The 23,225-nt window shown below is 42.2% G+C and overlaps 1 protein-coding gene across 4 annotated transcripts in view; it reads right to left on the bottom strand.

The window, feature by feature from the left end:
* The window catches only part of LOC134932872 (uncharacterized), a 423,538-nt gene that overhangs the window by 105,980 nt on the left and 294,333 nt on the right, over positions 1-23,225 (bottom strand). For all 4 annotated transcript variants that reach the window (XM_063927693.1, XM_063927692.1, XM_063927695.1 and 1 more), the window contains one exon: positions 10,270-10,390. In XM_063927693.1, coding sequence (XP_063783763.1) covers positions 10,270-10,390 — 121 coding nt within the window. The remainder of the gene's footprint in view (positions 1-10,269; positions 10,391-23,225) is intronic.

Here is a 23,225-nt window from a genome sequence, read left to right as displayed (position 1 = left end):
TACAAAAGTGGCACTCATGGGACTTGAAATAGTAGAAATGAAACACAGTACACAGCGGTCTCAAGTGTAAGATCTTACACTTGAGACCGCTGTGTCCCACTTTTGTATCTACCTGTCTATGAGGTCTACACGGTCTGTGAGGAGGCACCTGGGCATTTACTATTATTGGAGAGAGTGGCGGCATCATTTGCATATACCTCTCTCTCTCTCTCTATAGATATATCTATGTATCTAATATTGCTAAATATGATTCACAGTTGTTCGGATCACCAAAAATCAAAATATTTTGTTGTATAGATGATCTGTTATCAAGCGTATTGTCCATTTTGTTTAGTGTTGTCACTATGGTGAGGGGCGCGGCTATGACGTGGCGGCGAACGGCTGCAGCGGCTTGAGTCAGCGCCCACGGGTTGCTATGGTGAGGGGTGTTGTTTGGAAGTGACGGCGGCGAGCCGCCACGTCATCAGACGGCGTCACGTGTTGGCGTCTCATTTGGCGCCCTGGCGGGCGGACGAATCATTCACTAGCTGTGGGGGATATAAGGTGAGAATTTTTACTGTATAACTTGTAATCCTGACGACAATCTTTGATTGAAACGTTGATTTGCTATACAGACTGTGGCTGTTTATTTACCCGTTTCTACAAGCTGTGAGTGCCGCTGTTTTACACTTCATATTTATCCATTCATGGTTATGAGGGCACCGGGCGCAGTTATTTAAAATTGTTGGAGTGCCGGACATATTCCCAGTATGTATTTGTGACGACCTAACCCGGGTCTTCATTATTGTCAAGGCAACTAAAGGATTCTTAAGGACTGTTTTATTTTTTGTCATCTTTCTTCAGGAACTACTGGATGGTTGTTTTTATATATATATATTTTTTGGCACTAGTTCACTGGGATGTTTATATGGACATAGTAATCGCTGATTTTGAATTTTTGGATCAACTGGTGAGTTTACTATAGCTCCAACAATTGGGTCAATAGCCTGCTATATATTGATTTCTGAGGTTATACAAGCACGGTATTATCAGTTATGGCGGACCCTAGTGCCGCAGATAAAGAAATTTTGAATCCATTGTCTATTCCACTTCAGGAACATTTTAGCTACTCTGAGTCAGAGACTGACATTATTTTACATAAAGAACAGCTATTTGATCAATTAGAGGCACTCCCTACGGATATAATTTTCCGTGACCTCCTTCGTTTAAAGAAAAAAGAAATTGATTTTACATATCATGCGATTACATTGAGCGATTATTTTCGTTCTAAGAAAATACCCAGAGGGTTCAGGGTGCGTAATTGCCCCACGATTGGCAGATGGGATCCTGCTTTCTGTCGCAAATGGGTCTCCATCTTAAATAAGTGTTCCGCAGATCTAATGTTACTTGTGATAGAGTTCTCTAACAAAGCGGTTGAAGTAACTAAAACTAAAATTTCCACTCTGGAAGTATCACATATACCATTACTAGAGGCTGATAAGGATAATGAATGGCTGAACAAACTCAGCAATCAGCTCGCTATTTATAAGCATGATCTGATTAAATATAAGCGAGAGAAATTTCTCAAACTGGAGAAGGACTATGAAAATCACCAGGTCTACAGATGGCTTTCTGGTAATAAGGAAGGTGATGGTAAACGTCCGTTCTTCTGTCGACGACAATATCCGAAAACAGCCCTGATACTGATACCTCCGCTGAGAATACCAGCACCGCGAGTGATTCTGAAAGACCACGTAACCGCCGGAGAGGTCTTAATGCCCCTTTAGGGGTTATAACGCGCACCGGTGCCCGCAAAGATTCCCTACCCGACGAGGGGGACAGTACAGACGCAGCCAAACGTGGAAAAAAGCCACCCGTATCCAACAAGAGAAAATAATCTTCTATCTCTCTAGTGTGGAATTGACACAAAGTGAGAAAAGTGTGTTGACAAAAGGTTTTTCCTTTGTACCATCGAAAGATTTTGATCACTTGAGATGGAATATAGAAAAGAATCAACTTCAACGCAAACTTAAATGAAAATAATTTTTCGCGAATCAACATCCTTTACCTAACCATGAAAGTACGATTCCATCAAGTTTACAGAAATTTAGGAAACCATCAACTTTTGATCCTCTTTCCAATAATCCGAGTATAAAGACTTTCATATGACTAATAGATCAGGAAGTAGTTGGTACATTAACAAATCCTGGTAATGGAAGATCTTACTCAAATCTGAACCCTCAGGAACTGAGAGCTTTGAAATCCCTGTCTCACAATGAAAATCTTGTCATCCGCCCCGCGGATAAAGGGGGCGCGGTGGTATTGCAAGGTTTGAAAGATTATAGAAGGGAACTTCAACGACAGCTTGCCGAACCGGTGGTTTATTTGAAGTTACAGGGAGATCCCACCTCTGTTTTCGCAAAGGATCTAAAAGAGAATTTATTGATTGCACTAGAAGCATCACTTATTTCTGAGGAGTGCTTTGAGGTCCTTATTCCAGATTTTCCCATTGTTCCGTTGCTTTATAGTTTGCCGAAAATCCACAAGGGTTTAAACCCGCCGCCAGGTAGACCTATCATAGCGGCGCCAGGTAGACCTATCATTATTCCAACCGACATCCATATTGATAGATACTATTTTGCAACTGTTTGTACAGACACACCCTAATTATTTATTGGACACCACAGCACTCCTCAATAAATTGATTGCCTTAGGTACGGTCCTGGATGATGTTTGGCTTATTACAGCAGACGTATGCAGCTTGTATACTGTTATCCCCCATGTTGAGGGTCTGCATGCGGTTAAAAAAAATGTGACCGCTTACAGCCCTCTTAGTGTGACACATATTGGGATTGTGGGGCAACTGCTGGAACTCATCCTCACCCAGAATTACTTTATGTTTGATAGTGATTTTTATTTACAGACTAAAGGGTGTGCGATGGGTTCAGCAGTTGCTCCGACATATGCTAATATCTTTATGTTTTCTGTAGAACATGAGATTTTCTTTAAGGACCCTGAAATTGCGTCAGATATCTTGTTTTATACAAGATTCATTGATGATCTGTTATTTTTGTGGAGGGGTACCGATGAGAAGTTTAAATCAATTATGGAAGCACATAATAGCTCAAGTAGTCCTGTTAAATTTACTTACAAAATGGATAGACAAACTATGGATTTTCTGGATGTTAGAATCTCTATTTCTAATGGTGAGATTAGTACTACTGTGTTCACCAAACCTACTGATCGCAACACATTCCTTCATTGGAATAGTTGCCATTCTAAGAGTCTGAGGTATGGCTTGCCATACTCTCAGATGATTAGAATCATGAAAATCAATAATGACATTTCGATGGCTTCGACCCAGATTGATGAGCTGATTGCTAAATTTGTAGCCAGGGGCTACAAATTACAAAATCTACTCCGTGATAAAGAGAAGGTATTATCCATGGATAGAAAGGAATTATTAACAAAAAAAAGTAAGAATGGTACAGAATGCTAAATTACCTTGGCTCAATCAGTATCACTCACAATCGGAGACAGTTAGTAAAATCACAAAAAAACATTGGCACCTTATTAAATCAGATGAACATCTGAAATTAAATAATGTGGATTTTATGCCTTGTTATACAAGACCAAGTAACCTTAGGGATATCCTGGTTAAATCAGATATCTCAGGTAAGGGGAAACCACCCTTAAAAATGTTTCTGGCACAAGGAAGAGTTGGTTGTTACAAGTGTCCTTGCACCACATGTAAGTACTTAATTAGTGGTGACACATTTTGCCACCCCCATTTGGGTACTAAGATCAAAATTCGACATCGCCTCACCTGTGAGAGCACCTATATAATATATCAGATCATATGCCCATATGGGCTTGTTTATATTGGTAAAACCATTAGAAAATTTAAAGAAAGGATGACGGCACATCGCTCGGCTATTAGACAAGCTTTGGCCACTGGGACGAGTGATCAACCAGGCGCCAGACATTGGGTTGAATTGAAACATAATATAGCCAACATTAAATATCGCATGATAGATCACATTCCTCTATCACCTGGAATGAGATGTGAGGCTAAGTGGATTCACAGGCTAGATGTTCTGGCCCCGCGTGGACTGAACGAGATGCTTCCCCTGTCTGGTTTCTAATGTTAACTTTTAAGATATGATTAACTTTTAAGATATGATTAATTTATTAAGGCTCATTGATTTACCTACTTGGGAATATATAGTATGGCTTCCTTTAGCTTTAGAATCATAGATTAATTTTTATGTCCTCCAGGCTGATGAATTTTTGTGATCATTGATAATAATTTTTTTGTATATGCTGCTTATGATAATTTCCTTTATATGCTGATTATTACTATTTGGTAGAAGTCTAGTATATGTATCTAATATTGCTAAATATGATTCACAGTTGTTCGGATCACCAAAAATCTAAATATTTTGTTGTATAGATGATCTGTTATCAAGCGTATTGTCCATTTTGTTTAGTGTTGTCACTATGGTGAGGGGCGCGGCTATGACGTGGTGGCGAACGGCCGCAGCGACTTGAGTCAGCGCCCACGGGTTGCTATGGTGAAGGGTGTTGTTTGGACGTGACGGCGGAGAGCCGCCACGTCATCAGATGGCGTCACGTGTTGGCGTCTCGTTTGGCGCCCTGGCGGGCGGACGAATCATTCACTAGCGGTGGGGGATATAAGGTGAAAATTTTTACTGTATAATTTGTAATCCTGACGACAATCTTTGATTGAAACGTTGATTTTCTATACGGACTGTGGCTGTTTATTTACCCGTTTCTACAAGCTGTGAGTGCCGCTGTTTTACACTTCATATATATATATATATATATATATATATATACACAAATAGGTAGATACAAAAGTGGCACTCATGGGACTTGAAATAGTAGAAATGAAACACAGTACACAGCGGTCTCAAGTGTAAGATCTTACACTTGAGACCGCTGTGTCCCACTTTTGTATCTACCTGTCTACGAGGTCTACACGGTCTGTGAGGAGGCACCTGGGCATTTTCTATTATTGGAGAGAGTGGCGGCATCATTTGCATATACCTCTCTCTCTAGATATATATATATATATATATATATATATATATATATAGAGAGAGAGAGATACACACACATATACAGTATGTATAGTAAAACATTATTTTATTTTTATTTATTTTTTATTCATTTTTTTTGGGGGGGGGGGGGGAGGGGCTCTTATTTTTTCAGTCCTGGGCCCCACAATTTCTGATGGCAGCCCTGACCACATGGGCAATAAAACACTGGATTACTGACATTATGTGTTTATTTACGAAGCAGTAGCTTTTGCAAGACCCAATTCCCAGCGGGTAGTATGTGAATATATAAAATGGTACGCAGTCAGTGTAAAGTACGTCGTGCACCAGAAGAAGAAATATATATCTTACCCACTTACAGTTTTATACCCCTTATTGCTCTAGCAGAAGAGAAACATTTTTGGGTTTATCTTTCGTGATGAAAGCACTGGTAAGGTTGTACACAGGAGATATATGTGTCCCAGGTTTCTGACCTATAAGATTTGAACCTTCAGGAAAATGCCTATTTCTGCAAAACAGACTTGGCAATATTTTGGGCTTTAGTAAAAGCCGATTAAGTATTCCTGGGGTATGGATGGAGAGAGGGTGGGCTCAATCCATTAGGCCCATTTCGGGTCTTTTGCCTGAGATCAGGCTTATTAGTACTTGCACCTGTAGAGGCTAATTAAGGTGTGTCAGGGCTTTACTCAGTGTCAAACTACCTGGGGGCAGGCTTTGTGACTGTGGTGAGTACTGTGCATTTTCTTATGTTTGTGATGGGGCATTAGGTCCTACTACTCTAAGAGAGGGAACCTGTTGGCCAGTGGTGCAAGTAGAAATATTTTCTTAGTGGTACTGAGTCATGTATTGTGAGGGGATGTGGCCACATGCCACTAATGGGAGTGGCTACATGACACTAACGGCGTGGCCACACAACACAGCCCCTTTTCTTTGCACTCTGGAGGCAAAGCTACAAATATATACTAATTCCTCCAGTATAATAGAAATATATGGTGATACCCCCGGTCTAATAGAAATATATAGTAATGCCCGAAGTATAATAAATATATATAGTAATGCCCCCAATTTAATAACAATATATAGTAATGCCCCCATTATAACAGGAGTATATACTGTAGTAGTGCCCCGATATAATAGAAATATATAGTAGTGTCCACATTATTTTAGAAATTAATTACTCCACACAGTGAAGCCAGGGACATGCCCAGCCTGTGAAGAACAAAGCTGCTCAGTGCCGATGCATCACACGAGCTGAGTGATTGGAAACATCTGCACTGTTGCTCCCAGCAACCCTGACAGAGTGGGAGGCACTGTCATGCTGCCAAGCACCATGGTCTTGTTGCTTTGTGCGCATTAGAATTGTGGTAATGGTGGTCACCGGTGCAAAGTGTGTGGCAGGTGGTTCTGCGTACCTGCTGCCAAATTCTTAAGGGTACTCCGTACCTCAGCATACCCGCATTCTTGCACCCCTGCTGTTGGCTTAGTTAGAGTCCAGATAGATGTGCTAGGATTTATTTTCATATTAATGTTCCTGTACAGCGCAATAAAACTAGCTACAGCTAGGCTGCACAAAAACCCTGGACTGGTGTGCTGTTTCCTGGCTGCTATGTGTTCCTAAAAGCCCATCTAACCCAGGAAAGGGCACCCTTACCTTGATCTCCTCACACAGGGTGCTAGGGGTACATCCATTTTTTTTTGTAACATAAGCATTTATATTTATTTTTGGTCTTTTCATCTTTCCATCCTAAACAAAATTGTGTCTAGGACTGTTCCAGATCCATGTACCCCTAAGGATGGCTAAGAATGGCTTATGGTTCTTGTGATGATATTTGTAATCTAAAATGTAGTTCCTGTGTAGCATACTGTAGATAATAAAATATATTAAAAGACTGGAGCAGTGTATTCAGAAAACAAAGTGATCTTATGCTATTTCCAGGTTATCAACCCTTTTTTTTTTTTGTTCTAGACCCTGTTTACCTCTGCCAATCAGTTTGAAGTTCAGTTCATATTAATGTTTTTACTGTAAGTTGATTTTATACTTTTCTTCATATTAAGCACTTTATAATAACATAGAGAACTTGAATTTGATGATTCATACAATAAAAGAATAAAGTCTAATTAATAGCTTGCTAGTTGGTAGTATACTGTACAACAGTTTTACAAAAAGATGATCATAGATGTATATTATCCCATAAGTTAAATACATCTGCTCTGTTGATTGTTTGAATACCTGGTCTGTTTTGCATTGGTTTGTTATCATGGTAGAAAGTAAAAAAAAAAAGAAAAGAAAAAAAGATCTTTTACAATTTTACTTGTTGCTAAGCAGTGAATTCAATGGCACATCTAGCTTTTGCGGACTCTTTTTAGACTGTTTATTTAAATTGCATTGAAGCCTTTATATGATAGGTAAGTATTCTAATATAAAATGATTAAACACAAAAAATGTTAGTAATAATTTGCTGGACAGGGCAATGTAAAGACTGGGTGCTCTTTATATTTTACTACTGAGCTCTGCTGGAGAACACTATTTAAAATTGAATCAAGATTATTTATGTTGATGAACCTTGCAAATCTTACTGATCGAAAATGGAAAACAAAATGGAATTCACAATGAAATGCTCCCTTGATCATTAATAAATGATAACCGTCTAGATTTTTGCAGGTGATTAATATATGTTTCTTGTAAGCTTGCGAGCAGGGCCTTCCTACCTCTATGTCTGTCTGTTTTTGCCCAGTTTTGTTCTGTGACTGTTGTTCTAATTGTAAAGTGCAACAGAATATGCTGCACTGTATAAGAAACTAATAAATAAATAAAATACAATTTTCCCATTACATACAAAACCATATAATGTGTTTGTAAATGTATTCAGTAGAAAAATATATTATGTACAATTGAATAGTGTAGTTTGGATAAGTAATTTGCAATATCTAATACTTTCCATAGCCCATAGAGGACAATATTAATCTGTCCTCACTGCGGAACACATCCTTAGGACAGGGATACTCCACTCCCCTGGATGTAAGAAGCCTTTTTGTGTACAGTATAGAGAGGTTGTAAAATAGCTAATTATACACTGAATAATACCAACATATTCGACACCATGCTGTTATAGTGACAGTAATGGACAATAAACATTTGCAAACAAAAGAGAATAATCACAGAAACATGGTGGTAAACTAAAACCAAAATGTCCATGTATTTTGTTTAATTACTTGTCTGCAATAAGAATATCCTTGTTTCAGTAATGAACTGCCAGACACTGCAGTCTCAAATTACAGCGGTAATGTAATAGGTTCTGAGATTATGAAACTGGCGTGATAGAGGCGATTTTGCCACTAAATTTAAAGCTACAATCAGTTATAAGACAAAACCAGCCTTACGACTAATGTCAGCTTTGAATTTAGCGGCACACTTGCTTCAATGCTGGTTACTTAATACTGAAACCTATTACACAGCAACCTACTTCTCTTCCTAGCCAGGGCCGTCTTAACAGCAATGTAGGCCCCTGGGCACAGCAATGCACTGGGGCCCCTACCCATGCTCCAGCAGTAGGGGTGGGGGGAGCTATCAGCAGCAGCTTTGATGTCCCGCAGGTGGTAGGGGGGTGTTCTATGTTCTGCTCAGCATGTAGGACATGGAGCAGTAATTTATGCTAATTACTACTTTACTGCACAGATGGGGCGGGAGGGAGAACACTAAACTGTATAAGGGGGCATTGGGCTGAATGAAGGGGCCCCGGTACATGACTTCCAGGGTGGTAGGGGGTGTTTAATACGTAGGTGAGGGGTGGATAGCAGAGTGGTCTTAATATTCATCATTTTCTGGTGGGAGGGCAGCTTGCTTGAACACAGGTATCTCCAGTTCCTGGATATAGATTTCTTAGCTTTGAATTGGATAAAAAAACTAGAGAGTCTCACCTTTCAAAAGGTACTGGGGACTTGGGGATAAGAGTTCAGGAGCCAAAGCAATCCACCAACAAAAATATAAAACTGAATATTAGGTGTGTGGAGCTGGAGCAAGGACCAGCTGCTTGAAGGCTGATATCTCTGGTTCTGGCAATAGTAGAGACAAGCTGCCAGTGTCCAACTAAAAGGAGAGAGTCCCAGCTTTTGGAGTATACCCTCAGAAAAACTCTAAGTCAGACAGAACCCGAGATATCTCCTGGGGCTCTTGGGCAAGTGCCCATTGAGACCATACGAAAAGACGGCCCTGTTCCTAACCCCTTAAACTCTAGTTAGTATATTTGGATAGGTACTCGTCCTCCTCTGAAACAGAATCCCAATATTATATGCAGTAAACGTTTCATATCCTCAACAAACTAACTTGCAATTATTATTATTTTTATTTATTTATTTATTTATTTTGTGATCTGATGAAACTAAATTTAGGGGCATATTTATTTACATAATTTTGTGGGAAATCCTACCAGAACATCCCTTTCAATATCAAAAGTAACTCCCATAGGGTTTCTATATTCTACGATGGCCAAGTTTAGAGCCCAATTCAATTGACTATTACTGTACATGCGATTGCTGTCTGGGAACTAATGTGCTCTACATCATTAACAAAAGGTCTGCATATTTTCCTTGAGAATGATGTAATTATTGTTTCTTAAACAGACATGTGATTTACACTGCCCAAGGTGTATTATTTTCTGGTTGTCTGCAGAGACCCCTTTATGTGTATTCACAGTCACATGATTTCATCATGTGACCTTATTACACTTATAGTTATTCATCAAGGTATTAGTACTTATTTAATCTTCTCTATTGTTGTCTGTAGGGCTCTTCAGTGCCAAACACCTTAACATGTGATTTGTTCATATGATAATTACATTTATGGTCAGTGTTAAGGGTAAAATATGTCTCTGTCCAAGTGGTATGTCTGACAAACTTAACAGTTTTATCCAAAACTACCTAAAGAATTTTAAATGTAATACCAGTTTTAGGTATGAGACCTGTATGATCAAAATAATTGTGAGAATCACCATGTCACCCCCCTCCCCCCTTCTTTTGCAAAATATGTACTCTATACATAAATATACAGTATATCTAATAAAAGTTACATTTTAATAGCACAGTCATTCCAAAGTGTCCACAAAAAGAGTTTTTTCCTTTGTTTTTGTTCTCTTGATGAAATGACCATTTATTGTTGTATGCCACCAGCTAAAGAATGAGTTATGTACACATATTTAATTTTTCACAATACCTGCTTCTCAGACTGGCCATAACTGTGTTGCCCTTTTCATGATCTCCTATCATTTTCTTTAAAAGTGTAATATTTCCGTTAAGAACCTCAGGGATGGCCGTTTGCCACATTTCACTATACCCTAAAATTAAAACACAAGTTACTGAAGGCATATTGGGCCTAATTCTGAGTTGATCGCAGCAGCCAATTTGTTAGCAGTTGGGCAAAACCATGTGCACTGCAGGTGGGGTAGATATAACATGTGCAGAGAGAGTTAGATTTGGGTGGGTGCATTCAAACTGAAATCTAAATTGCAGTGTAAAAATAAAGCAGCAAGTAATTACCCTGCACAGAAACAAAATAACCCACCCAAATCTAACTCTCTCTGCAAATGTTCCATCTGCCCCGCTGCAGTACACATGGTTTTGCCCAATTGCTAACAAACTTGCTGCTGCTATCAACTCAGAATTACCCCCATTGTGGTTACATGTTACAGCAAAAAAGCTAAATAAAGATTTTTATCATTTTGCATTAAAGTAAAATAAAATATATGTATTCCTGTCACCTAGCAACTGTGAAAGCAATCATTTTTTTTGACTAAATTAATATAATGACAGCACAGCAAATCTATTTACTAGCAAGCAGAGCTTCTGTAATGTGTGTCATGAACATTGGTTCAGACCACAAAAGGTCTTCACTGACTGTGTGTGGGTGAAAGTTGCATTTTATTAATAATATATATGCATAACAAGTACTTTGACAGATATAATGTTGCAAACATACCTGCTTATGGGGCCTGATACAGGTCTGGTCGCTGTATGGAGGAAGTTGCAATGTACTGATGTTGGGTACATTGCACATGTGCAGACCTATACTGCGCATGTACGATCTGAGTCCTGTGTGTGTCGTAGGATATAGTAAGGCTGCAGACGTCAATTGATTGACAGTCTACAGCCTCTGTTTTGTGGGACAGCCGAGGCCTCAGCAATAGAACTGCGGTGGTCACTCTGCATAATGTCATGGGTTATGCAGCCTGCCAAAGGAGTTGCAGGTAATCAAACATCCTTGGATGCCGCAGTGGATCACATTTGCATGCAGGAGGCGTCTGCTTTTACCAGACGCCCCCTGTTGCATTACCATATGTTAGCATCGCTGCTTCTTCCAAATAAGCAACAGCTATGCTTTTTCTATGCAAACCTGAATCAAGCCCATTGTGTACTAAAGTTTAAAATGTAAGACATAGTTACCTCCATCCCAAGAGGTCCTATATGTGTACTCTGACAGGGGAATGGTTTATCAAAAGGTTTTACCAATATAAGCCATTTATTTACATTATTTAATAAAATCAATATATAATAAACTGCTGCAACAAACTGCTACAATAAAAAAATAATAATGATAAACTACATAATTATCTTAACTATTGGCATTGATGTCCGCAATCAAAATAACCAATTGAGAAACCTACTTTTTCACAAGAGTACTTTATCTCTGGAATAACACTTTATTTTAAAAAATATACTGTTCACCCCCAACTGTCTTGCATGCTGTTGCCTTCAAACTATTGGTTACATTTTATGTTCTTCAGACAAATGCTGCCACCACTCCACATTTACTTGTTAAGTTGGGTACGCACCTAAATGACCCATCAATGACCCGTCAATGTTATGTAATGTTATATTGCATTGCCGAACACACTACACAATGCATCATATGACAACGCCCGATGGGGGTCATTCCGACCTGATTGCTAGCTGCATTTTAACGCAGGGCAGCGATTGGGTCGAAACTGCGCATGCGTCGGCACCACAGTGCGCCAGACAGCCGAAGGCCGTCATGCCCTAGCGATCGCCTCTGCCTGATTGACATGCAGAGTCGGTCGCTGGGTGGGAGGGGGCAGCACGGCGGAGTTTGCCCGCCGTTTTGGGGTCGCGGTCTGGCCAACGCAGGCATGGACAGAGTGTGCGGGGGCATGCCGCAGCGGCTGCGTGACGTCACACGCAGCCGCTGCGATCATGGGCAGCGACGAGCAACTCCCGTTCAGCCGCAGGAGCGGCGCTGGCCGGCAGTTGCTCAACAAGTACAAAAGCGGCGATGCTTTTGTACTTGTGCGGGGGGGGGGAGGCGGACAGACATGCAGGGTGGGCTAGTGCTATGCTGGGCATGCCTGGGAATGTGATCGTAGCTGTGCTAAATTTAGCACAGCCACGATCAACTCAGAATGACCCCCTATATCTTTGCAAGCTTTACGTCTGTAGTGTCTTCCCACTGGACGTGTAGAACATCCAATGTGACAATATGATCACCCAAATGTCTACATTAAATTGGGTGGATTTAAAGGTACACACTATACAATGGTTGTTGCATACCCAGCTAATACCAAACATACCAGATGAACATGATGTGGTGGCAACAGGCCAACAGTTTAGGTTCTCCTATACAGGATTAAAAAGCAGGGACGTGCAGTTAGGTAAATCGTTGAGGAGGCCCTGGCTAGTACCAGAGCCAAATTTACACACAATATATTAGCCAAAGGGTGCATGTGGGCATTACACACAGGTGCAGAGGTATAAACTCCTGGAAATTTGGTGAGTTTTGATCAGAGATGTGCGGAAAAAGTTGGTGCCTCACCCGACAGACTTTTTACTCCAGAGTTTTGACTATAAAAATGATTAGAGTAATACAAAGTGGATATTTCTAACATATTCTTTGTATTTTTCATATACTTTATATATTCAAAACTGTAGCTTCCCGGTTATTTGTTGCCATGGGTTATGGCTTCAAACATTTATCTATTTTTTTACAGCTTAGCTGGTCTTTCCTGCCTCCCTGTGTGTTCACATCATGTGTTCACTAAGTAATTAGCTGTCTGTCTACAGAGCAGGTACACACATGCCTTTGATTTAGAACTACTCTCCAGTAGAGATGAGTGGGTTCGGTTCGGGTTTTCTCGCCTGACTCGGAAGCCAGGACGAGGCAAAACGTCATCATCCCGCTGTCGGATTCTCGCGGGGTTTGGATTCCATATAAGTCGCAGCGCAACGCCGCCACTTTTACTCCGGCATTGGAGATTGTAGAGGGAGGACGTGTCTCTGTACTCAGTGTCCTGCATCAGTTCAGTGTTAGTGTCTTGTGCTGCATCAGTCCAGTTACAGTTGTGGTGTCCTCTGCTGCCATATGTCCAGTGCTGCTGTATAAGTCCAGTCCAGTGGTGTTGTGTTGTGCTGCATCAGTCCAGTGGTGGTGTCTTGTGCTGCATCAGTCCAGTCACAGTGGTGGTGTCCTCAGCTGCCATATGTCCAGTGCTGCTGTATAAGTCCAGTCCAGTCCAGTGGTGTTGTGTTGTGCTGCATCAGTCCAGTGGTTGTGTGTTGTGCTGCATCAATCCAGTCACAGTGGTGGTGTCCTCTGCTGCCATATGTCCAGTGCTGCTGTATAAGTCCAGTCCATTACAGTGGTGCTGTGTTGTCCTGTATCAGTCCAGTGGTGGTGTCCCTGTGCTGCTGTATATGTCCAGTGGTACTGCCGTATATATGTCCAGTGATACTGCCGTATATGTCCATTGATACTGCCGTGTATGTCCAGCGGTACTGCCGTATAATTACAGTGGTACTGGCATATAAATCCAGTGATCCTGCCGTATAATTCCAGTGGTACTGACGTATAAATCCAGCTATCCTGCCATATAATTTCAGTGATCCTGCCGTATAATTCCAGTGGTACTGGCGTATAAATCCAGTGATCCTGCCATATCATTTCAGTGATCCTGCCGTATAATTCCAGTGGTACTGCTGTATAAGTCCAGTGATCCTGCCGTATAATTCCAGTGATCCTGCCGTATAATTCCAGTGGTACTGTCATATAAATCCAGTCCAGTGATACTGCCGTAAATTAAAATGATCCTGCCATATAATTCCAGTGGTACTGGCGTATAAATCCAGTCCAGTGATACTGCTGTATATGTCCAGTGGTACTGCCATATAAGTCCAGTGGTACTGCCGTATAATTCCAGTGATCCTGCCGTATAATTCCAGTGGTACTGGCATATAATTCCAGTGATCCTGCCATATAATTCCAGTGGTATTGACGTATAAATCCAGTGATTCTGCCGTATAATTCCAGTGGTACTGGCGTATAAGTCTAGTGCAGTGATACTGCCGTATCTGTTCAGTGGTACTGCTGTATAAGTCCAGTGGTACTGCCGTATAATTCCAGTGATCCTGCCATATAATTTCAGTGGTACTGGCATATAAATCCAGTAATCCTGACGTATAATACCATATAAATCCATATAATTCCGTATAAATCCAGTCCAGTGGTGCTGCCATATAAGTTCAGTGGTGCTGTCCTGTGTTGTATATCATTTACTCCAAATAAAAGGGTTATTAATATTTAATCCAAATAATTTTCACAGGGATTGCCCTGTGTGCTGTAGAGGTAGCTCTCCTGTACCTCATATTGTTATATAACTCCAGAAAAATAATGGAGAACAAAAATTTGGAGGATAAACTAGGGAAAAATCAAGAACCACTTCCTCCTAGTGCTGAAGCTGCTGCCACTAGTCGTGACACAGATGATGAAATCCCATCAACGTCGTCTGCCAAGGTCGATGCCCAATGTGATAGTAGAGGGCATGAAAAATCCAAAAAGCCAAAGTTCAGTAAAAAGACCCCAAAAAAGAAATGTAAATGATCTGAGGAGAAACGTAAACTTTCCAATATGCCCTTTACGACACGGAGTGGCAAGGAACGGCTAAGGCCCTGGCCTATGTTCATGACTAATGGTTCAGCTTCACATGACGATGGAAGCCCTCATACTCCCTGTCAAAGTCAGAAAAATATCCCCATGCACGTTGCCATATTTGCACCGCACACTGGTCCGTGCTGCGCATGCATACGCTCTCCCGTGAAGGCGCATACCCGCAATAGCGTGCACTCGCAGGCGCGGTATGCGTATTTACGGTAGAGTTTATGTAGTCGTAGCGTGCGACTCATTCGTTACATATTTTCACAATTAATGTAGTTTATAGATCATGATCCCTTTGATAGTTTCTGAAAGTTTGGTTAATATAGAAGGTCCCTGTTTAAAGTAATCCCTCTTTGTATTGTACGAAGGGTCTAACAGGAATCATACAGCAGTGTTTGGTACCCATCGGAAGAGTATTTAATTAGCAATATTCCGGTGTTGGTTTGGAGCGTATTAATCGCTCGTGCGAATAGTTATGGACATAAGAAGTTTATGTCCATTTCTATTATTTACTCATACTCAGGTATGCGGCGGGAAACCTAGTTTCCCACCCACCTGAGCTGTTGGAAATCGTCACAGCCCACCTGTATGAATCAACCTATGACCTTTTGTTGTGATACAGGGTCGAATTCCTTCATCCAATGGACAATGGGATTGTAGGGACTATGAGATTGCATTGTGTGTGGGGCATAAATAGGCAGGCCGACCACATCCAGCTCTCACTCTTCAACGGTTCTCATTGCTGAAAATCGGGTGCTGGATGTCCAGGCGCATGCGATCGTTTACCCTGTGCGTAAGTTTCTCTCCGTAATCATTGTCTTTCTGTGAGCAAATTTCTCTCATCTCTCTCCGTCTCTCTCTCTCTCTTTCCCTTCTCTCTCTCTCTCATATCTCCCCTAGACTAGTATTGTATTGTATTAGATAGTATTGTATTTTGGTTAGGAAGTCTCTGTTATATTGTAGTGTATCATTTGTACTGTTATCCCCTTTTACAAGTATATTAGATATAATACAGTTAATAGGCTTCGGACCCTAAACCAGTATCTGTGTATTTTCTATAGTGTTAAGTGTTCACTTGAGCGTCGGTGACGCTCAAGCAGCTTTGTAGTTAGTCAGGTTACACAAGGTTGCACTTACACCCTGTATTCACATTAAGGTATTCTGTGTATTTCATTGGTATAAGGTTTAGACATAAAGGTATAGCGTTGTGAGCGTCTGCGCCGCTGGTGATCTCCTCGTGGTCTCGAGCGTCCGCTACGCCATAGCGAATCATTACTCTAGTCATAGCCAATAACGTGTCCTGTGATCACTGGGCCGTGAGCGAACGTGACGCTTGAGCGTCTCGCCTACGGCTGAGCGATCGTTACGCAACTAGCGTACCATTACGGTACTTCTTAAGTAAACAGCGTACAGTGTTCTTAGACTTCATAAAGGGTTGTTTATACGACAAGGGAATTTAGCATTGTCAATTGGGGACTCGTCCTATCCTTCTCATATCTGCACTAGGTAGATCAGCAGACATTATCCCCCCAGCAAAGGGTGGGAGGTTGTCTCGCAGTGCTGACGGGATAAGCGTCTGCTTCGCTTAGATAAAGAGTGCTGAAGGAATCCGGGAACCAGAAGTAAGAACAAAACGCTTGTGTCTTTTAAAACTGTTTTATTTCTCTTCTGTCTTGCATATACACGCACGCATACATTTATCTGCATTTCTTTTTCAAATTTCGTATATCACTATTCCTGTTTGCCAAGTTTTATAGTTGATAGAAAGTGCTAAAAGAGATTTGCTGTTATTTCATAGTAGAGGTAATAGTTAAAGTATAGACCAACACACGGCTTGTCTGGGAGATAAGGCAGTCAGTGTGGTGTGCGGTAGATGATCAGGGATCATCTACATTGATAAAGGTAGAAATTGTGCTACGGTGGATCTTTGTTTTGCGTACACGTGTCCCTAACAAAAGACTTGCGTACGCAATCCAAACGGCAGACGCACGCAGCGTACATTACGCAACGTAGCGTCTGGTTACGCAACGTAGCTCAAGTCACGAAAAGTTGAATTAGCGCAAAGCGATAATTAGCGCAAAGGCGATAAATAACGCGACGCGGTAAATAACGCAAATCTATTTTTGGAAAAATCTGAAATTTAGTTTAACAGATCCTGCTCCTAATTGGTAACACAGTTGGACTGAAGACAATTTCTGCGCAGAAATAGATATAGAAACAAAGTGTACATGTGTTGAGTGAGTGTGTTTTTATCACATAAGTTTATATAACTTAGAGGTTGAACCAAAAGGAAAGTCGGGTACTCGTCAAGGGACACACGTGTAAGTGACATATACGGTGGCTGGGGAGGCATCCCTGGTTAAATAATATTCGAGCATTAGAGTATAGCGGACCATAAGGTAACAGACCAGGAGGTCATAAGGTAACAGACCAGGAGGTCATTAACAGACGGTAACAGACCAGGAGGTCATAAGGTAACAGGTAAAATAGACAAAGAGGTCCGCTATAAAGGTACAAGAGGCACAACGCCTGGGGTGTTGGTGCAGAACCCATATAGGCCATAAGCTCTTGCTGAAGGAATCGCGGCCGGAAACATCGATTCCATTGATCTTTCAGTACATGACAAGTAGTGCTTATGTACTGAACGATTGGACCGCACGTAATTGTGTGCAGTAGTTAGTAATCTGACCTAATACCATTAGAGTAAAGTGGTCACAAACGCTATCTGTACATTCTGACGTGATTTGTGTAATTTTTTATTTTTAAAGGGAAGTTCGCTGGTCACTCAGGAACTATCTAACAACCCCAACTTTACTGGAAAGAGTAAGTGTCCTTCGGGTAACCCTCATATGTTCCAGTAAACAGAAGGTTCACAGGGGCCCTGGGTTGGGTACAGCAGCTCTGGTTACAGTTATTGCAGTACTGGCCAACGTGGGCGAGAAGTAAGTGGGGTACTTGGTAAACCGCCACCGCCGGCCTGCCCAGGACATCTTGGTTTGTTTGTAAGGGTTCGCTGAAAACCTTGAGATAAAGATCCAAGGAGGAATAAGCAACACCTGCAGAATTATGGGGGCCAGTTGTTCAGGTAGGGGGCGATCAACCTCGGTTCGGGTTGATTCAGAGAACCGACCCGTTGGGTCGGCAAGGTACATCATGTGTGAAAAATACGGAAGTCACACAGAATCTTTATGTGATGAATGGGAGAGAATGACTGTACAAGACAGGGACAAATTCCCAAGAATAGGTAGCTTCAGTCCAGACGTGTTACAAAATTTAAGGAGGAGGATATGTCTCGTAAAATCAACAAAGAGACGAATTCAGCATCATGATTATTTACAGTTATGGCACCAGGAAGGTGAGATACAGAGAGGTTTGGCTCTGGCGGCAGGATCTGGGGCAGTCAGTAAGCTGATAGCCACAGCCCCTCCTCCACCATACATTGCAGGAGAGAAGTTGATTGCGGAGAGAAACGCACTGGGTTGTAAAACACAAACACTTAGTAACCCTGTAAATGTAAATGATGTTAACCAAGTAACTCATACTATTATTAACCCGTGCAAGTTGTACCCTGTTTTGAACCTTCCTCAGGAGTGTGATCAAGAAGAAGATTCGGCAACAATTTCAGCTCTCTCTCTTGCGGCCACCATAGCAGAGACCACAGTAGGCACAGCGACACCCACGAGATTAGTGAAAGCCCCTAGCGGAGGGATAGGTGAGGTCGTGTCAACGGGTAAGTACGGCACCATGCACTACACTGAAACAATTGTACCACAAGTTGTAGAATCTACGCAGAATGAGGCTGTTAGAATTGCTCCTGTAAGGGTAATAGCAGTTCCCAATGGAAAAACAGATGTGTCTGGAGCCACTCCCATAAGGAACATTGCCATGTACACTCCATTTTCCCGAATGGAATTAAGAACAATAGTGTCCGAATTTCCTGACCCCAGGAAAGACTTAGTTGCTAGCCAAAAATACATCAGGGATCTAGGTAACACTGTAGAACCCAACAACAAGGATTGGCAGATACTGCTAAGAGCTTGTTTACCTTCCAATGTCGACGCAACTCAATTCTTAGTTGACTGCGCCTTGGATAAAGATGTACCGCTTACAGACGTGTACAACAAGGATAATGTAAAAAGGATAAATTTACAGCTAAAGGAGTATTTCCCAGCCGTTGTTAAATGGAACAAGATATTCTCCATTAAGCAAAAGGAGTCCGAAACGGCAACAGAATATTTTCACCGGGCACTATTAGAAATGGCAAAGTACACTGGTATAGAAGACATTAAGACCAACCCAAACCATCGAGAAGTAGCAGTATCTGTACTGATGGATGGTTTGAAAGAAACATTAAAAGCTAGGGTACAGACCACACAACCATGTTGGCGAGGTCTGTCAGTGTCCACATTGAGAGAGGCTGCTATTGATCACGACAGAAACATCACTAGGCACAGGGAGTCGCAAAGTGATAAGTTGATGTCCGTAAGTATACAGGCGCTGACCACAAGGCAGCCTGCGTATGTACCACCGAATCCTGTGGGTAAGGCAAGTGTAATGACATGTTTTTCTTGTAACAGACCGGGACACTATGCACGAGAATGTAGAACAAAGAGTGTACAAAGATCTTTTCAACCCCCTAGACAACGACACGACACACGACATTGGGAGCAGGGTCCACAGAGGCGGAGTTTCGAGCCACATACAGGGGAAACAAAAAGATATCCCCCGAACAGAGATTGGCATGCCTCTGGTAGTTCCCAGCTAACCCCCTCACAAGTAGTCGCTGCCAGCGGGATTCAGGGAGGTCAGCATACCCACTAGGGGTGTGGCCATACCTGTAATCTGCAGCCAGTTAAGTTGATTGCCAGTCTTGGAAGTGAACCAGAGATTGCAATCAATGTAGCTGGTAAAACTTTAAACTTTCTTGTAGACACAGGGGCGGCCAAGTCAGTGATAAATTCGACAGTGGGCATGAGAACCACTGGTAGGACAATTCCAGCCATGGGAGTAACAGGAGTAGTCCAGCACTACCCTGTTAGCAAACCAGCCGAGATTACAATAGGGCCTTTGCATACCAAGCATTCCTTTTTGCTGGCTGCATCGGCACCAACTAATCTCCTGGGTAGAGACTTACTATGTAAAATGGGTTGCGTCATTTATTGTACTCCTGAAGGTGTATTCTTGGACATTCCTGAGAATCACGCTCAGGAGGTACGAGACATGTTAGACTCCCCATCAAAATTAATGTCACATTCCATTATGACAAATAGGAATCCATCCCAAGTAGAAGAGATGATATCTCAGATACCAGAGTCACTTTGGACAAAAGATGGACAGGACACTGGATTAATGGCAAACGTAGCTCCAGTAATTGTACAAGTAAAAGATGGTAGGATAGCTCCAAAAATCCCACAATATCCTCTGAAGCCAGAGGTGGAGTTAGGAGTTTTTCCCGTAATAGAGCGCTTGCTACAACAGGGCATTCTAGTAAGAACGTCCAGCACAGCAAATAGTCCCATCTTCCCTGTTAAAAAGAGTGGGGGGAGGGGTTACAGGCTAGTGCAGGATCTAAGGGGGATTAACAAAATAGTTGAAAGCCAGTTCCCCGTAGTGCCTAATCCAGCTGTCATCCTAATGCAAATTCCTCCCACTGCCAAATTTTTCACTGTTATTGACCTCTGCTCCGCTTTCTTTTCGGTACCTCTGCACCCTGACAGCCAATATTTGTTTGCATTCACATACAGAGGAGTCCAATACACGTGGACTCGGTTACCCCAAGGTTTCATAGATAGTCCAAGTATATTTTCTCAGGCTTTGCATGATTGTTTACAGTCTTTCCAACCAGACAGTGGATCAGTATTGATACAGTATGTGGACGATTTATTACTGTGTTCAGATTCACTGGAAGCATCTCTGAAGGATACGAAACAGCTCCTGTTTCATCTTTCAGACACAGGTCACAAGGTTTCCAAAGACAAGTTACAATTATGCCAGACTAAGGTAAAATATTTGGGACACTGTCTAACACAAGGACTGAGACACCTGACCGCTGATAGAATCCAAGCCATTAGAGACATGACACTGCCACAAACCCAGCAACAGATTAGAACGTTTTTAGGAATGTGTGGGTATTGCCGTAATTGGATCCCAGGGTTTTCCATATTGGCGTTACCTTTGCAGGAAATGGTCTCTTCAAACAAACCTGATAGGATTTCGCATACAGACGAATCCGAAACAGCATTTGAGAGACTTAAGCAATGCCTAACGCAGGCACCAGCACTAGGTATGCCAGACTATGGGAAACCCTTTGAACTATACGGAACAGAAAGTGCTGGGTGCGCAGCAGGTGTACTAACCCAAAAACACGGTGACGCCAGCAGGCCAGTTGCATACTACAGCGCCCAGCTAGACACGGTAGCGCGATCCCTCCCCACATGCTTGCGTAGCGTTGCGGCGATAGCATTGCTAGTGACAAAAAGCGAAGATGTCGTGCTAGGCCACAACCTCACAATCCATACACCACATGCGGTATCTGCCTTATTGAATTCTGCCCAAACCAGACACGTCTCATCTGCAAGGTTTACAAGATGGGAATTGGCATTAATGGCCCCAGTAAACATCACCATAAGGAGATGCAGCGCATTAAATCCTGCAACTTTTCTCCCAGGTGTGCCTGGTCAGACACAAAGGGTGGAAGGTGAGAGTGATGGGGAAGGAGGATTTAATGCAAAGGGAGATACACATGATTGTATGGAATATTTGACCCAAAATTTTACCGCAAGGCCTGACATCAGTGACAACCCACTGGAAGATGCAGAACTCACGTTCTACACGGACGGTAGTTGTCATAGACAGTCAGACTCGGGAGACTTGTGTACTGGATACGCAGTCGTAGATGACCAAGACACCATAGAAGCGGAACCGCTAGGCCCACCTCATTCAGCCCAGGTTGCTGAACTGGTCGCCCTAACCAGAGCATGTGAATTGGCTAAGGGTAAGTCAGCCAATATCTACACCGACTCTAGATACGCCTTCGGGGTAGTACATGATTTCGGAGCCCTATGGCGCCTCAGAAATTTCATGACGGCAGCTGGTACACCGATAGCGCATGCAGCATATATAAAAAGGCTTCTAACAGCGATACAGGAACCCGACAGAGTGGCTGTTATCAAATGTAAAGCACATACATATAGCCAAGACCCAGTATCCCTTGGTAACAGCCGAGCAGACGAAGCCGCAAAGCTTGCAGCTGCTACCCCCATACAGACAGACACCACACAACTGATGGTATTTAATACCATCAACACACAAAAGTTGTGTGAGATGCAGAATTTGTGTTCCACACAGGAAAGAGCAGTCTGGAAGGCAAAGGGATATGGCCAGGAGTCCTCAGGGCTCTGGACGGATGGACATGGTAAACCAGTGGCCCCCAGGGCATACCTTCCATGTCTGGCTGAAGCAGCTCACGGGCTGACTCATCTAGGCAAGGAGGGGATGTGCAAATTGGTAAGAGCATACTGGTGCGCCCCAGGATTCTCCTCTCATGCGAGTAAAAGAGCAATGTCATGCCTTACCTGTCTGAGAAAGAATATTGGAAAGGCAATACCTACAGAACCATCCCATATCCCACCTGCCGGCGGCCCTTTCCAGGTAATACAAATCGACTTCATTCAATTACCCCCATGTCGAAATTTGAAATATGTACTTGTTTGTATAGATGTTTTCTCGAATTGGGTCGAAGCTTTCCCAGCAGCTACAAATACCGCTATGTTTACAGCTAAGAAAATAGTGCAGGAATTTGTATGTAGATATGGTATCCCTAGAATCATTGAAAGTGATAGGGGTACCCATTTTACAGGTGATGTCTTTCAAGGAATGTGTAAGTTGATGGGAATTGATAGCAAGCTGCACACTCCGTACCGTCCACAGGCGAGCGCGAAGGTCGAAAGAGTGAACAGCACTATTAAAAATAAATTGAGTAAAGTAATGGCAGAGACAGGATTGACGTGGCCAGAAGCTTTACCCATTGTTTTGTATAGCATCAGAACCACTCCCAGGTCCCCTCTTAATCTGTCTCCTTTTGAAATCTTGTTTGGTCGACAACCGCATGTCATGATTAACCCTCAGGATGATTTGAAATGTAACAATGAAGTAACTGTAAAGTACTTGATTAACATGAGTAAGCAGTTGAGGAATCAAAATGATAATCTGAAGTTGGTGATTCCTGATTT

Source organism: Pseudophryne corroboree, chromosome 6, assembly GCF_028390025.1.
Source record: "Pseudophryne corroboree isolate aPseCor3 chromosome 6, aPseCor3.hap2, whole genome shotgun sequence".
NCBI classification, from domain to species: domain Eukaryota; kingdom Metazoa; phylum Chordata; class Amphibia; order Anura; family Myobatrachidae; genus Pseudophryne; species Pseudophryne corroboree.
This window is presented reverse-complemented; position numbering and strand designations above follow the sequence as displayed.